The sequence below is a fragment of the Nothobranchius furzeri genome, chromosome 11 (assembly GCF_043380555.1).
Source record: "Nothobranchius furzeri strain GRZ-AD chromosome 11, NfurGRZ-RIMD1, whole genome shotgun sequence".
NCBI lineage: Eukaryota > Metazoa > Chordata > Actinopteri > Cyprinodontiformes > Nothobranchiidae > Nothobranchius > Nothobranchius furzeri.
In genome coordinates, this window is record NC_091751.1 from 510,001 (window position 1) to 527,500 (window position 17,500).

At 43.4% G+C, this 17,500-nt stretch overlaps 2 protein-coding genes and 1 long non-coding RNA gene across 3 annotated transcripts in view; 1 reads left to right on the forward strand and 2 right to left on the reverse strand.

Moving 5' to 3' along the window:
- Nucleotides 1-596, reverse strand: part of LOC139073199 (uncharacterized) — a 1,349-nt gene extending 753 nt beyond the window's left edge. The window contains exons 1-2 of the long non-coding RNA XR_011521918.1: nt 154-596; nt 1-83 (exon numbers count right to left, since the gene is read on the reverse strand). The exon at nt 1-83 is cut by the window's left edge and continues 119 nt beyond it. This is a non-coding gene — a long non-coding RNA (uncharacterized lncRNA). The remainder of the gene's footprint in view (nt 84-153) is intronic.
- Nucleotides 1-17,500, forward strand: part of kcnk9 (potassium channel, subfamily K, member 9) — a 63,392-nt gene that overhangs the window by 31,387 nt on the left and 14,505 nt on the right. The gene's annotated exons all lie outside the window — the stretch shown is intronic.
- Nucleotides 1,304-17,500, reverse strand: part of LOC139073049 (uncharacterized) — a 725,027-nt gene continuing 708,830 nt past the window's right edge. The window contains exons 2-7 of the mRNA XM_070556001.1: nt 3,418-5,528; nt 3,171-3,181; nt 2,862-2,905; nt 2,603-2,751; nt 2,088-2,257; nt 1,304-1,309 (exon numbers count right to left, since the gene is read on the reverse strand). Of these exons, the coding sequence (XP_070412102.1) occupies nt 1,304-1,309; nt 2,088-2,257; nt 2,603-2,751; nt 2,862-2,905; nt 3,171-3,181; nt 3,418-4,021 (984 nt within the window). The 5' untranslated portion in view covers nt 4,022-5,528. The remainder of the gene's footprint in view (nt 1,310-2,087; nt 2,258-2,602; nt 2,752-2,861; nt 2,906-3,170; nt 3,182-3,417; nt 5,529-17,500) is intronic.

Below are 17,500 nucleotides of genomic sequence, written 5' to 3' on the forward strand. Positions count from 1 at the left end.
AATATTTAATGTAAAAGTTATTTACCAGGTGAATCAGCTCACACGTCACCACCAAGTGTCATAGGGCCAGAATCAGTAGCCTCCTTCATGTCATCACATACTTATTTAATTGTTAATATCTTAAAAATTCTGAAATGTTTTAATTTTTTTTACCTTGAACAGTTCACTGAGCTTGCACTGTCACTGAGGTGGAAGCTGGAATCAACAGCAGACACCTCACATCTTGGTCTTTTCAGGGGTGTGGACGCTGCTCTGGGACCTTCTGGAAGATGAATTTCCGTCATGGTCCCTGTGTCACAAGACACACTGCGGCTGTGAGCTCTATAAAAAACAAAGAAGCAGCACATTTATAAATGTTTAAAAGAGCATAAAATCACGTGTAACAATCTGTAAAACAAATTAAAACTAGAAGGTAATAAAATGTTTACATAGAAGATTATTAAAAATAATTCACCTTTGCTACGGGTAAGGCTTCACATCTGCCTGGACAAGTGCATTCGTGCAGCTAAATCAGTCTGACAGCCAGTGTCTTGGGTAGATTTAGCCTGAAAAAAAATAGAAGCACATTGTTGTTGGGAGTTTATAAAGTCAGATAATATACAAAAGTAACTGTCCTATAAAGGCGCTTTATAACATTCTTAGTGTGTGATCGTTATTATAACGTAAAAGTCAGTCACATATGATGTGGAGATCCTGAAATGCGACCTCCTGAACAGAATTCCTCACGGAACCGGGTCACGCTGTAATGATGTCTGTCAACTAGTGCTGCATCAGTTAGAGCCACTGTTGCAGAATTACCGACTGACACAAAAACAACCCGAATTTTCTCTGAGCCTGACAGTCATGTGGACCGTTTTGTCGGCCAGGGCTTTGAGATATGTTCCGATTCACCGCTGATTCTAACCTTACATCCCGTTCCACATTTTGTGAACTTGACAAATCAGCCCGAAGGCAGTGCAGGCTGATATTAGCTAAATGGAGTGAACCACGTCTCGCAAACTTTGCATTTAGGTAGGAAATTGTCTTTAGAAGATGTTAAAACGTTTATTTAGCTTACTCACCTCAGACTGGAGCCCGTCATGGTGGGGGAGCAGAGTCGGTGGGCTGCATCTAAATCGCAGAAGAGCCACGGTGGGCACAGCCTCCCTCTTCAAACGGAGACGTGCAGAATCGCGGGTAAAATGCTGGTTGCAAATTACAGCAGCAGGCGGGAGATGAATGTTTTCCAGACACGCAAGCACTGGCGCCTAATTTCTAAGTCCATCGGAAAGGAGTACAACCCCACAGAGCCACTGCAACCATACTACACCTTCTCACAGCATGCTAACACAATATGGAGCACTAAACCCGAACTACTTTCCTAATAACACTAACAGCCAAACACTAACTAAACTACACTATCCAACAGCCAAGCTAACACTAAATAAGTATGTATAACACTAAAGGCTATGCTAAAGACTAGGATATGCTAATGATATATGCCAATGCTGAACTGCGGCAAACTTCCTACACTCGCTTGCAAATTCAACTCCCAACTTGCCACAAGGCGTGGCCGAGACGCTCGTTGCTTTTATAACTTTGACACAGAGCTGCTACGTAGTACTCTACTGGTTTACGTAGTATCTTACTCTTTAGCCATTGGCTAAAATTTATTCAAAATGACTCAAATTCTATGTTTTAAGCTGAAGGTGGTGCTATACTGTGGTATTTAGGCAGAATTTTTAATTTTTAAAGAAAATGCACCAAAATGCTAAAATAATGAATACACACATTTAAAACACTATTAGACACTCATTTATACAGTTTATCAGCAAAAAAAGTTAATTTAGACGTTACTTGCTCTTTAACAAAAGGCCACCCACCCCATAATCCTGGAGCGTTCCCCACAGGGTGCCCCTGGGGACACGGTCATAAGCCTTCTCCAGATCCACAAAACACATGTGGATCGGTTGGGCAAACTCCAATGCCCTCTCCATCACCCTTGCAAGGGTATGGAGCTGGTCCACAGTTCCATGGCCAGGATGAAAACCACATTGCTCCTCTTCAATCAGAGATTCAACTATCGATCGGACCCTCCTCTCCAGTACCTTGGAGTAGACCTTTCCAGGGAGGCTGAGGAGTGTGATCCCCCTATAGTTGGAACACCCCCTCAGGTTACCCTTCTTAAAGATGGGGACCACCACCCCGGTCTGCCACGCCACAGGAAATACCCCCGATGACCACGCAATGTTGCAGAGACGTGTCAACCACGACAGCCCTACAACATCCATAGCCTTGAGATACCCAGGATGAATCTCAGCCACCCCCGGGGCTCTGCTGCTGTGTAGTTGTTTGACCAACTCAGCAACTTCTGCCCCAGAGATTGGACAGTCCATCCCCAGGTCTTCCGACTCTGTCTCCTCCTCGGAATGTGCGTGGGTGGGATTGAGGAGCTCCTCAAAGTATTCCTTCCACCGCCCGACTATAGCCCCAGTTGACATCAGCAGCTCCCCATCCCCACTGTAAACAGTGTGAGCGAGTTGCTGCCTTCCTCTCCTGAGGCGCTGGACAATTTGCCAGAACCTCTTTGGAGCTGATCGATAGTCTTTCTCCATGGCCTCACCAAACTCTTCCCACGCCCGAGATTTTACCTCGGCAACTGCCACTGCTGCACCCCGCTTGGCTATCCGGTATCTGTCTGCTGCTTCAGAGACCCACAGACCAGCCACGCCCTGTAGGCCTCCTTCTTCAGCCTGACGGCTCCCCGAACCTCTGGTGTCCACCAGCGGGTACGGGGGTTGCCACCACGACTGGCACCGGCCACCTTGCGACCACAGCTAGCAACAGCCACCTCAACAAATGCAGAGTGGAACAAGGCCCACTCGGAGTCGATGTCCCCCACTGCTCTCGGCACGCGGTCAAAACTCTACCGGAGGTGGGAGTTGAAGACTGTCTTGACAGGTTCTTCTGCCAAGCATTCCCAGCAGACCCTCACTATGCGTTTAGGTCTGCCAGGTCTACGCAGCATCTTCCCCTGCCATCTGATCCAACTCACCACCAGGTGGTGATCAGTTGACAGCTCCGCTCCTCTCTTCACTCGGGCGTCCAAAACATACGGCCGCAGGTCAGATGATACGACTACAAAATCTATCATCGACCTGCGACCTAGGCTGCCCTGGTACCAAGTGTACCGATGGGCATCCTTATGTTCGAACATGGTGTTCGTTATGGCCAAACTGTGGCTTGCACAGAGGTCCAATAATCAAACAACACTCGAGTTCAGATCAGGCGGGCCGTTCCTCCCAATCACACCTCTCCAGGTCATGCTGTCATTGCCCAATTGAGCATTGTAGTCCCCCAGCAGGACAATGGAGTCCCCTGATAAAGCACTATCTAGCACTCGTCCCAGGGACTCCAAAAAGGGTGGGTAATCTGAACTGATATTTGGCGCATAAGCACAAACAGCAGTCAGGACCCGTTCCCCGACCCGAAGGCGCAGGGAAGCTACCCACTCGTCCCTCGGAGTAAACCCCAACACACAGGCAGAGAGTCTTGGGGCTAACAAAAACCCAACCCCAGCCCTCCGCTTCTCACCTGGAGCAACTCCAGCAAAGGAGACTGTCCAACCCCTCTCAAGGACTTGGGTTCCAGAGCCAATGCTATGTGTCGAGGTGAGTCCGACTATATCTAGCCGGTACTTCTCAACCTCTGCCACAAGCTCCTGCTCCTTCCCCGCCAGCGAGGTGACGTTCCATGTCCCAATAACCAGTTTCCTTGTCCGGGGATTGGACCGCCAAGGCTCCCGCCTCGGTCTGCCACCCGATCCACATTGCACCGGACCCTTCATGTTCCTCCTGCGGGTGGTGAGTCCACAGGTGGATGAGCCCATGTCTCCGGTTCGGGCTGGGCCCGGCCGGGCCCCATGGGCAAAAGCCCGGCCATCAGGCGCTCGCTCATAGGCCCCAACGCCGGGCCTGGCACCAGGCTGGGACCCCGGTAACCCTCCGGGCCGGGTACTCCGACTCTTTGTTTTTACGTCCATGAAAGATTTAATCTATTGGTTATCATCAGTATGTTCAAGAGCATTTCAAGCAATGCAACAAACAATAAATAAATAAATAAATAAATAAATAAATAAATAAATAAATAAATAAATAAATAAATAAATAAACACTCCAGAAAAACATCTCATACTGCTCCTTAAAATTGACAATTTTGTTATTTATTTGAAAAGTTTGGACTCTCCTGCATGAAGACTATGTCTACAAACTGTGGCATATCATCTAATTTACCTTTGAATGTCATTATTTACATAATCAAAGGGATGGGTATGGTCACAGTGGCATCTAAAATGATTAGGATGGTGTTTATCATACAAAACACTTCGGCTTGTACCAATACAGTTACAAAGACTTTTGGAACAAACAAAGCATGTTGTAGATTTTATATTATATATCATATACAATGTATAGTATGTATATATACGTGTGTGTGTGTGTGTGTGTGTGTGTGTGTGTGTGTGTGTGTGTGTGTGTGTGCGTGCGTGCGTGTGTGTGTGTGTGTGTGTGTGTGTGTGTGTGTGTGTGTGTGTGTGTGTGTATGGAAGTGAGCTTAAACCATTAAAGAAGTTACTGGAATCAGATTTCTGTGACATTTCCACTCTGACATAGTTTTTGTATTCACACTGTTAATGCAACATGCTGGTATTTTAATGAAATCTTGAGATTTTAACATTTTTGTAACTTTATTTATTTAAAAGAGTGTGCAGAGTCATAGTAGCTATTACAACCTATGACAGGTAAAGCCACATTAAAGAGCAGGTTGATGAGAAACCATATTTACTTTTATTTTTGAAAATGATCAGTCACTCCGAGTTTAACATGCAGGATGAATAGGAAAATATTACTCCTACTTCCTGCATTAGCTGTCAATAGAAAATAGATGAGGAAATGCTTGTTCTGAAAAGCCTGACAGATCCATGTCACAGATTCCTTTAACATTCAGGCTGTTGGTTTTGCATCCAGGAGTAAGCAGAGAACGTCTCGGCTAGTAGAAGCTAGCTAGCAATAGCAACTCCACCATATGGCGGAACTCCTCCTGGTTGGTTATTTGTGCAGATAAAACATCAACATTGCAGAGAAAACTGAGTGAGTGATAGAGTTACTGTCAGCTAATCAGTGGTGAGATATCAGACAATAAGACTCCATATCTGACTGTTTCCTGCTCTCCTCTGATAAGCACACTTCAGCTTCCTGAAACTCACAAGGCATTCTACTAAAGACCACAAAAATAAACAATAATGAACAAGAGTCTGCTTCTAGACCTGCAGAAAGAGAAGAAAAACAAAACAAAACAAAAAAAGGGACATAACAGCAATACAACAAGATCCAATTATCACTGCGTCAACTTGATGAAGAACTATATAATCAACATTGTTTAACTGAACAATCACACGATAATAAATCACAGTGCATTAAGTGCCCACCATAGTCTTAAGACCTGTGTTGAACGTGCCCAAGTCCATACTTTTGAGAGCACCATGTGAGCACCTGTGTGTGTACACGCACTTGTTTATGTAAGGTTTCTCTATAGGAGCGTCCAACAGAGAGTGTGAGGGACCATAGATCCGCCCCCCAAAGATGTGTAGGAGACAGGGGGAACTCCAAGTCCCAGAGATCCAGGCGCTGCCCCAGAACACAGGAACCCCAAGGAGACTGCAACCAGAAAATCCCCCCTCCCCTCGAGAGGCGCAGATGATCGCCCCGGGGGGCCACAACCAGCAGCCAGCAGAGTCCCGGGAGATATCGGCGGCAAGCCCACAGGCCCGCCCGCAGCCTCCCACCCCCTAGCTGGCCAAGCCCAGGACCTAATGACCCGGGACCCAGGGGCGACCACCCCCGCCGGGGACCCAGCAGAGCCCAGGGACCCAGACCCCACCAGGCAGCCACCGGGATTGATCAGGCAGACGCCAAAAATCTTAAACCCCCTGACTCGGGAGCCACGACCCAGGCAGACCATGGCACAGCACCCCACACCAGGTGTGGCAGGGAGAGGGGGGACGAAGATCTATATCATCAAGAGAAGTTCCAGGAGAGGGGAGGAGTCAAAGGCCCCACCTGACATATACAGTCATACACAAACACAGTCACACACTCCCTCCCTCATGCTCACACATGCACATACAACCCAAGACTTACAAAAATGCACGCCGGACACCCACTCATGCTCCTCATACACACCCTATTCCCTCTGGTCCCGGTACTGCTGCACAAAGGGTACAACCATCACTGGTTCCCAGAGTTTGATCCTTTCTGCTGGGGTGCTGATGAGCAGGCTCCCCCGCCCAACGCTGAGCACAGCAACCCACCACCCCACACCCCAACCAGACGGCCAGATCTCCCTCCTAGCCTCCAGCCCCAGGAAGCCAAGCAACAACAGAAGTGGCTAAGACCCCTAGTCTCCCTCCACCTGCTCCAATATAGTGTTAGTGAGTTTTGATGAGGTGCATTCCATGGCTGTGGTGAGTGTGGCAGTGCGGGCATTGTCTGGCCTATGCCAGCTGATGCCACCACCCACCCATCTACAACTTATAAAAGCAGCCCTATTCTACATAGCTGCCATCTGACCCTAAAAAAGGCGGAAAGGTAAACCTGTGAGGTATACAATCAAACACAGATAAAAAACCATTTAAAGGAGCAACAAGTAAGAATTCTATAGCAACTAATTCACAAAACAGTCGAATGTCCCAATCATGTTGGAAGGAGGTGTCGCGCAACTCCAGCTTGAAAGAGCACTCTAGTTGTTTATCTGTAACTGCTGTATGGCCAGTTTCATGCTCATACTGTGTCCTTGATAACTTCCTCATCACTACATGAGTGGATTTATGGAAAAATATTTAAAAAGGCACATATTTTTGTGAAGAACAAAAATAGTTTGCATGGTCTCTAATTCTCTTGTTGCATCACTGTTTTATTTTGTTATTTGTCTTTTTATAGAGTCTGATGCCAAGGGACAACCTCAGTTTCCAGCCTTGTTGATCTGATACCTCTTGACATTACTAGTGTTAAAAATAGGTTTTATGCTGAAGGTGCCACATAGTTCTGGCAGCAGAGCAAAAGATTGCCATTGATGTAGAATAGTCGGGCAGTAATTGGCCTTTTTGCTTTAAGCTGCAATCCGTATTGATTTAATGCTGCACACGAGTCTACAAACAGCTGAACACACCACAGCCTGTTGCTCCCAGCTCTGCTGGCTCGCTGGGACCGCTTCTTTATCCTTTTATGTCCTAAAATGTTTCAAAGGAATTAAGTTTAGAAAAAAATCCTAAAAATACCTATGAGACAAACACATTTCAGAAAAGAAGGGATCATGGTGACAAAAAACGAGGTTGAAGCTTACTAAAAAGCACTTACGCATTCTTTAAAGAATGTCAAAGTTATCCTGTTTTACCAAGAAACAGATGCTATGGAAAGGATTAGGGCCACTGGAAATAAAATAAAATAAATTAAAAAAACATTTCTGACATCAATGTCATAATTCTGACTTTAATATTTCTGAGAAAAATGTCATAACTCTGAGATTAAAGTCAGATTAGGGCCACTGGGGGGGGGGGGAGAGAATTCTGACTTTAATCTCATTATTCTGACTTTTTTCTCAGAAAAGTCAGGACCACTGAAAAGAAAACAGATGAAAGAAAGAGATTTCTGACTTTAATAATTCTGAGAAAAATGTCAGTACTCTGAGATTAAAGCCAGATTAGGACCACTGAAAAGAAAAAAATGAAAAGAAAGAAACTTCTGACCTTAATCTCATAATTCAGATTTTTTTTAGAATAATTAATTTCAGAATTATCTTTATTTTCATCTTTTACATTTCGAGTGGCCCCAATCCTCTTCTGCATTGATCTATTTTAACAGAAAGACATTTTAGAAGCACAAATGTCACAAAAGTAGTCACAATTCAAAGACCTCTTAGGAGCAAATCCACAGGAAACACCTGGTACCTGAATTATGGACTCTGGCGCAGTGTCCTGAAGCCGTCTACGATGGTGAAGCCTGCTGAGAAGCTGGTGGCCAAGCCTTGGCTGTGCTGATGATGATAGACCAGGCTAGGAGAGCAGGTAACATGTGTCAGGGTTGCAACTTTTCTCTTTGGAAAAAATCTTTAGCAAAATTTTGCACTTTGAGGTTCAATGCTATGATAGCGATGGTACCAGTTTACAGTTTACTCTCTCACAATAATTAAAATCCACTTGTAAATTCAGCTTTGTGTGGAATTGAAACGCTAAGAGAACCAAACCATTTAACTGCTGTATGTGACATCCTGTATGTTCATTTCAAGATAAATTTGCTTCCATGTCAAGTTTTTCTAATGAGCTATTCACCAATTGTCAGGCTTAGATGAAAAATAAGAAAAGCATTTAAAACGGAAATGTGATGTTTTCTCACTGCAGTCTGGTGTCTTTGATGATGTTTGGAACCCCCTGTTGTTGTTTAGATTGGTGTCTTTGACATTTTTCTCTTCACAAAAGGGCCGGCACTAGCAGCTGAACGACGATCATCATAACAAGACATAACGTTTTTAAAGTGAAGTCGGTTAAGAGCTCCAGCTCATAACGGAGAGCCTCGCTGTTCGCTTTTATGTTACTGGAGTTTAAGGGACTCGCGCAGGAATCTGTGCAACTTCTCTACTCCTTGGGCTTCAAACTTCATCCTAATGGTAAATGATAAATAACCTGTGTTTGTATAGCGCCTTCTAGGGCTTTACAACCCCGCAAGGTACTTCACAACACAATCAGTCCCCATGCACACAAACATTCACACGCTGGTGATGATGAGCTACAATGTAGCCACAGCTGCCCTGGGGTGTACTGAACACTGGCGCCTCTGGTACCTATGACCACCACCAAGATGGCTTAAGTGTCTTGCCCAAGGGTGCAACGACTGCAACAGTCTGAGCGGGACTCGATCCCACAACCCTCCAGACGTTGAACAGGTACTCAGCTGTGCTACCACCATCCATGTGAAGTGTTGTGGTAAAGGCTTTTCAGTTAGGGCCATCTGGAATCAATCTACATCAAGGTAGCATGCTTCAAATACAACGGTAGTTTTAGTGTGTTGTATGTTTATTAGAAACGTTGATGGCTTATTCTTTAGCATACATAGAGTTATTCAGAAATTCAGAACTTGACCTGTTACATACAGAAGAGTGGTGTAAGATGGTTTCTTGGTTTGGTTTTTACATTAACTGGTTATTGGAGAGATGTGTCTGTTTTCCAGCTTACCTTATACTGGCTGGGGATGGCTAAAACCAGGGGAGTCATGATCCTAGTCGAACAGTAATGCACTGGCTTTACTGACATAATCATAGTACGTACTGAAGTCACGTACAAATTATATGTGATCAGCCACATCTGTGAACAAGCATCCACCAGAGAAGCGATGTATTGGTTCTAATAAACCAAAGGTTGGGAACCGACTAGGTGGATAGAGTCTGTACCTTCCAAACACCATCCTGTTTTCTGCGCATATTTATTTGCCAGCAATTCAGCCAAGTTTAGCGGTGTTTCCACTAAAGTACTTCCGGTAAATGTCTGGGAGGGAGAAAAGTGACGGTGAGATACGATCGCTCGATCCTCTCAGCTACTGTGTCTCTATGCTAATTCTGCCTTTTAATGGCTCTGCACATATACATACATCAGAGAATATTGCGACTCCATCGGCAGTGAGGGACATCACTCATCCGAGCTAAATAGCGTCCACGGACCTCAATAACATTATAAGTTGTAATCTGTTCAAGTGCTGCTTGAAGGTGGACCTGGAGAGTGGCTGTGTAATGTAAAATGTGGTGTTCAATGACCAGAGGAAGTGCTGCATCATTCTGTGAGACAAATCCCTGTGAAGTACGTCGTTGTGGGAGAATTTTCACAGCATTCTTCGGTGTTGGGGATGCAATAACAGCGATTTTAAAGCAGCATAATAGCTGCTTATTGTCTTCTCCCTCTATTCCGCTTCACCAGCAACTCTTCCAACTTTACAAATGCTGGTTGTTTTGGTGACATTTGCCAATGTCCTTTCTTTCTGAGTAACAACCAATCAGGATGAGTTAACCACTCAGCGACTCTTGTCTGTCTGAGTAACTACCCAAACTCAGGTCCTCCGTTGCTTCCTGAAACTGGCCTGTAACATGGTCCTTTTGGCCGGATCGCTAAAGTGGAGACATGTGCATACCACCAAATTATTGTACAATTGCCCTGATGTTTCGATAGTAGAAACGTGTCTATTTGTTGTTTTTGTTCACTTTTACACCAGAATTTTGCACAAGAGACCCCTGGTGCATTTATCCAGCAAATATGGACATGGGGCCTCAATTATAAAGACCTGCATAGACTGCACACTAGATGATGGTGTAGACCAGTGGCGGCTGGCCAGTAGAGGGCGATAGGGCGCCGCCCTCCCAGTTTTTCCGTGTTTTTAATTTTTATTTAAAATAAATAAATAAATAAAATTAACAATAATCACATATTCTAAGTTAATTGTGTGTTTTGTAACAAAAATAAATCATATATATATATATATATATATATATATATATATATATATATATATATATATATATATATATATATATCTATATTGGTCTTTGCCGGTCTCTGCCGGTCTCTGCCGAGCGGTGGAGGCTGTGTGCTGTTTTTCAATCGCCCAAACAGGACGAGACCAGCTGTCCAATTGCTGACAAGAAAATCAAAGGGTAGGAATGGGAATGTATCCAATCAGCGTCGGCGTTGTTTCAGAACGTTTCAGAAGCATGATGGGCGATGGAGCTACCGCCAAAGGATTCGTTGGTGTTCGGTAGAACTCGGCAGAGTCGTTTTTGGTCGTGACGCAGATGTAACATGGACGCCGCCAGTGACTACAACCAGCATGGATACCGGATCTCAGCAATCACTGAATTCAGTTCGGTCTCTTCTCCAGTATCCGTTCGAGAGGAGAACTATGGTGGAAAAACTTAATGTCAAAGAGCTTGGACCAGATCAGCCCGACGTAAAGATAAGCCAGCAGGAGGAGGAGAGAGGTAAACTATACACACGAGGCTTCTCCCGAAATTGGTACACCAGGAAGGCTTGGCTAGCTGGATGCAATCACGCTAATGCGTTATTTTGCTTTCCGTGCTTGTTATTCAAAACGGCTGGGACAGATAAGGCATGGATGAGTCAGGAGTTGCAGACATGAAACATTTTTCTGAGAAGGGGAAGAAACACGAGTCATCCTGGGCACACATGGACAACAACACGGTGAAGCTAGCCATGCTAGGCAGCAGAGCTAACGTTGCCATGCAGGGAACAACAGCAGCTGGGTGCAGAGGTAAGCTGTACATTACATTTCTGTAAACAAGACAATCAGAATCAGAAATCCTTGGTTGTCCCACAAACCAGGACATTTGTTTAATAACATGTTTAATGTGCAATAACTGTAAAAACTAATTTCAACACACATACTTATTATACATATTTAATCACGTAAATGTGTATTTCATGTAAAATCGTACATACATCAATCTGATTCCAGTTTACTAGTTACACTTCTGCTGCAGCAAACAAATTTCCCAGCTTTTGGGACAATTAAACATTTCTGATTCTCAATCAGATGTTTTTACCTCAAATGTAAAAACATCTGATTGAGAATCAGAAATGTTTTATTGTCCCAAAAACTGGGAAATATGACATTTGTAAGAGGATACTGATGACATTATTTCCTATGAAAGTGTTTCCTATGTACTTATCTGTTGTTTTTTATTGATCATATGACAGGTATGTGACACCATCCTGAGCCATGCAAAAGAAGATTCTTGTCACCACACCCATGACCACAGCCGAATCAGAAAGGTGCTTGTCTACTTTAAAGAGGATTAAGACTTTCCTTGAGGAACACCATGACACAGGATGGGCTGAATGCTCTTGCCATGCTCTCCATGGAAAAACAAGCTTGTCACAAACATTCCTGACTTCAATAAAAAGCTCATCGAGAGCTTTGCCACTCAGAAGGACAGAAGGGCAAAATTTCTGTACAAATGAGGTATCACACACACACACACACACACACACACACACACACACATACACACACACACACACACACACACACACACACACACACACACACACACACACACACACACACACACACACACACACACACACACACACACACACACACACAAATGCATCCACTTGATCTTTGTATAAAGTTGACCTTGGCACAACACTCCAGAAATATTTAACAGTGTAAATTTCTGGCATTTTGTCTAAGTAGTGTTTACTACCATTACTGTAACAGTGACCTGCTCATAATTTTTCGTGTTCACTCAAATGTTGAAATTAAACAAAATGTTTTTGTTACTTGCTTCTTGCATTGCCTATTTACCATTTATGGTCGTGTTATTTTATGTGCAATTTAATGCAGTATTTTTCAACCTTGGTCGGCAAGGCAGCGTGCCAATAGTCAGACACACCTGGATTAATCAGTTTGTCCAATGATGTAAAACAGGAAATAAAAGAGCTGTGCTTAATTCAGGAAATAGTGGAGTTGTGCACAAAGCTCAGAAAGCACAAGTTTGTTTAAAAATAAAAAATAGCACAGCCCCACCAAAAATATTTTTCACCAGCCGCCACTGGTGTAGACTCATACACTCACAAATCCAAATTGAGATCACGAGTGAATATCAGACTCATCTAAAGGACTGTGTGTACTATCAATGTTATTAAAGCACCACCCATGCATGCATGATACATAGGGTCACAGTTCGTGAAGGCCCTGGATCAAACAGATGTAGAAAAAAGAACACAGAATGTTGTATACTTCAGAAAGGTCCATGCCATCCTCACAAAGACAAATAACGTGTTGCTAAAATAAAAAGATGGCTTAATAGAGGTCCAAAGGGACTTCAGCTGTATGTTTCACTTTAAACATACATGTAAGCATGCATGCCAAGTCCCTCAAATCAATGAACTACCGGCTGCTTTTAAAAACAAACACTTGATGCTTCTGGCTGATGTGACTGGCTAGTTTGATTCTAACTGCTGCAGCTTGTTAATTATAAACTGAAGTGATTCATTTTTTCAATTTCATGAGCTATGAACCTCCCTTTAAGCATGAATACGGCTTTATTTTTCTTTTTTCATCACATGTTAAGGAGGATGATTGTTTTCCAGCTGCGCTACAAACACCTGCACTCACCTGTGCACACATGAGCACAGCAGCACCTGTGCAGGGCAGGGCTTCATGTGGAGAAGCAAATATGTCTGTTCCCAAGACAACAGAAGATCATAAAGGCGTCATAGTTGGGGAAACAGATTACACGGTTCAACTCTGCGGCAGAAACAACTCATCCTATAAATGACTATGGGAATACTTTAAGAGGAGAAAATAAATAATGCACAATTTTTAATATCTGAGATGTTTATTTTTTCCTTATGTTATCACAGAGTAACAGAGACACATACTGTTGGGGGGCGGCTATATGTCAACTATTTCCCTTAGTCCATGATAATTATTACAATGTTACAGGAAGTCAAATATACAGATAAAGTAGACTATACTTATACTAATACTCAAGCCCTCCGTGTGAGCCTTTACGAGCAACTGCAGTCAAAATTTCCATTTTTGTTTTTATTTCCACTTTATCTTGTTTGTTTTCCTTGCTTCGGTTTTCAGTCTCCAGCAGCCTATGTGTCTCAGTAGTGTAATCTACAGCAGCCAAAAATTAAATGTGATGTACAATTTTAATGCACTGAGGAATGTAGCCCTAGACAAGCAAGCGTGCACTTTGCATGGGTGCCTATAGGTCTGCGTAGCTCTGATGGGCTCAAAGTATAGTTTTTTCTCCGAAATATATTCAAACAGGAAGGAACTAAGCACCAAAGTTGAGGATGGTGCTAATCGGACTCTAGATACCCAGATTGGATGTCGAAGGGGACATTTTTTAATCCTTCTTCCTAATCCGGGTAAGGTCAGCGACCACATGAATCAGCTGGAAAGGGAAGCACGCCAAGCTAAAGACAGACAAAGCAAAGTTGTGGCAGCATTTATGAGGCAGAGCGGATATTCACCATGTGGAGGAGATCATGTATATTTGTTCCAAAGATTTTGCTGGTCGGTAACAGTAGCGGTTTTAGGCACGGGCAGACAGGGCAGTTGCCCGGGGCGGCATTTTTTCATGACACAAAAGGGGCGCACAAGCGCTGAGTAAAAAAAAAAAAAAAAAAAAAAAAGGAAATCTGCGCCGCACCGAGGTTTTCTATTATCTGTCATATGACAGTGTCTGGATTGGAAACAGCAAGTTGGCGCCCCCTGCAGCGTCAGGCGCTCCGTGCACCGTGTGTGTATGAAGAAGAGGAAGGGGAGGGGTGCGGCGGGGGAATTCACCTCTGGGTGGGTCCAAATGAAATGAGCGGGTAGGGGCTGAATCAACTGTCTCAACATGGCTAAAGTCGATCACATCTTGATGTTCTTTCATTTAACGCACATTTCATTCATAATATCATAAACACAGGCCTATCACTCTTTCAGGTTTTTCTGAATCGTGTGAAATGGCCGAATAAAAAAAGGAAAAACAAAACGATTTTGTGGTCACCCCCCCACCAAGGTCAAATTGTTTAGTCCTGACTAAAGGAAACTTATTGAGTCAGGAGCCAAACAGAAGAGATGAACATAAAAAGGCTAAAACCACCAGGTGCCCCATTCAGGAATAAAAAAGAAAAAAAGAGGAGAAAAATAAAGGTATGTTCGCTCTCATGATGCATGTTTTCAATTTTTTTAACCACTTAACTGGGATTTTAACGGTTAAATTGGGTCAGCTAGTTGCTAACAGAGCTAATAGGGCTGAAATATTGAAACGAATATTCAAATGGTTCGAATAAATTCCTTGAATCGGTTTTTACTGATTCAAACTAGGATTTGTTAAATGCTCGCTGCAGCCTGTGGCCTGCCTGAACAACAACAAACACATGTTGATCATGTTCACATAATAATAAATAAAACAACTCTACAAGCAGAAGAAAACTCCCCAGTCACCACTAACTATCCTGTTTATTTATTGCAGATGGCTGCACTGATTATTTTTTACATGATTTGTTCTGTAGAAGTTGGCATTTTTGGTAGTCTACAGTTTTTATGTCAGTTTAAATTACAATTTCAGAGGCAATTCTAAAATATCATGGATCATGATAAAGATCTATTGGAGATCTACCCCAACTTTTGGACTGCTCTGCCAGTCACTGTGGCTCAAGCTGAGAGGAGCTTTTCAAAACTTGATCAAGTCATACCTGAGGTCACCTGTGTTTCAGGGGCGGCTCACTCACCTGGCTCTGATTAGTATCAATCACTCAGTAGGGGAGCAGATTTCATATGATGACATTATTGATGACGTTGCATCAAGGTTAGGTTTTAATTTTAGTTTGTGTTTTCTGTTCTTAGTGCAATGCTGTAGTGATTATCTTTAGATTGTTATGTGTGAAATATTTTTGCTATTTAGAATATTTATAGGGCGCTCAAAGGGGGCCTCGCCCGGGGAGTAATTCCATGTAGAACCGCCACTGGTCGGTAAGGTTCTACATCAGAGAATATGAGCTGGTACTAGCAACAGTCTCAGGTATGGAGTTATCCAGGAGGCAGAGGTGTAAACCGAAAAGTCCAGCTGAATTTCTCAACCAATCAGCATCTGAGCAAGGACAAAAAGGAATTCTGACCAGAGGTGGGTAGTAAGTAAAAAGTAATGACACAAACCTAAGAAATGAAAAATAACTGAGAAAGTGTCACTTTAGTACTTTGAGTAATGAGTAACTGAGCATAAACGTTTCTGTTGATTTGTTGTCCTAGCACTTCTTTTGTGTTTTTTCAATCAGCAAATGTAGTTTGTTTATCTAGCACTAGCACCCAGCAGCACTTACGCGATGACGCTAACTGTAGTACATGCTACTAATCATCTGCTCAAAGCAAGGTCACCTCAAGGCACGAGTAGGTGGCAGTAGCATGGCATAGAAACTGAGGTAGATGTACCGTTTTAAACATTATAATCCCATCAAAGGAGAACAAATAAACACATCTTACAGTAACAGCTGATGTATGAGTTCAGCTTCATAAAGGGTGTGTGTGTGTGTGTGTGTGACTGAATGCCTCTGGGGCGCTGTCTACTGGCATCTCCAGAGGCATTTGATTCACTGATGCTGAATGGCCCAAATTCTCCAGTTCTCCCTAGCAACCTAATGTGATTGGTTGTTTAGGTGCAGTTCAGGGGCACTTTTCCCACCACCCCAGGAGTGAAACGGGTCTGTTGGAGGAATCTCGCTGTTTAATGAGACACAGCTGGTAAAAACAATTAAGCAAATCTGACACATCAATAGTAAATATATGAATATTTATTATATTTTTATTTACTTTTTGGATATATTTTTCTTCCTTCAAGTCAGGGAGGCTGGACCCCTAGCGGCCCCTATGGATGAGCTGCCTCTGGTCAGAACCAATACTACAGGGAGTGCAGAATTATTAGGCAAGTTGTATTTTTGAGGAATAATTTTATTATTGAACAACAACCATGTTCTCAATGAACCCAAAAAACTCATTAATATCAAAGCTGAATGCTTATGGAAGTAGTTTTTAGTTGTAGCTATTTTAGGGGGATATCTGTGTGTGCATAATTATTAGGCAACTTAGCAAAAAACAAATATATACCCATTTCAATTATTTATGTTTACCAGTGAAACCAATATAACATCTCCACATTCCCAAATATACATTTCTGATATTCAAAAACAAATCAGCGACCAGTATAGCACCTTTCTTTGCAAGGACACTCAAAAGCCTGCCATCCATGGACTCTGTCAGTGTTTTGATCTGTTCACCATCAACATTGCGTGCAGCAGCAACCACAGCCTCCCAGACACGGTTCAGAGAGGTGTACCGTTTTCCCTCCTTGTAAATCTCACATGTGATGATGGACCACAGGTTCTCAATGGGGTTCAGATCAGGTGAACAAGGAGGCCATGTCATTAGTTTCTCTTCTTTTATACCCTTTCTTGCCAGCCACGCTGTGGAGTACTTGGACGCGTGTGTGATGGAGCGTTGTCCTGCATGAACATCATGTTTTTCTTGAAGGATGCAGACTTCTTCCTGTACCTCTGCTTGAAGAAGGTGTCTTCCAGAAACTGGCAGTAGGACTGGGAGTTGAGCTTGACTCCATCCTCAACCTGAAAAGGCTCCACAAGCTCATCTTTGATGATACCAGCCCATACCAGTACTCCACCTCCACCTTGCTGGCGTCTGAGTGGGACTGGAGCTCTCTGCCCTTTACCAGTCCAGCCACGGGCCCGTCCATCTGGCCCATCAAGACTCACTCTCATTTCATCAGTCCATAAAACCTTAGAAACATCAGTCTGGAGATATTTCCTGGCCCAGTCTTGACGTTTCAGCTTGTGTGTCTTGTTCAGTGGTGGTCGTCTTTCAGCCTTTCTTACCTTGGCCATGTC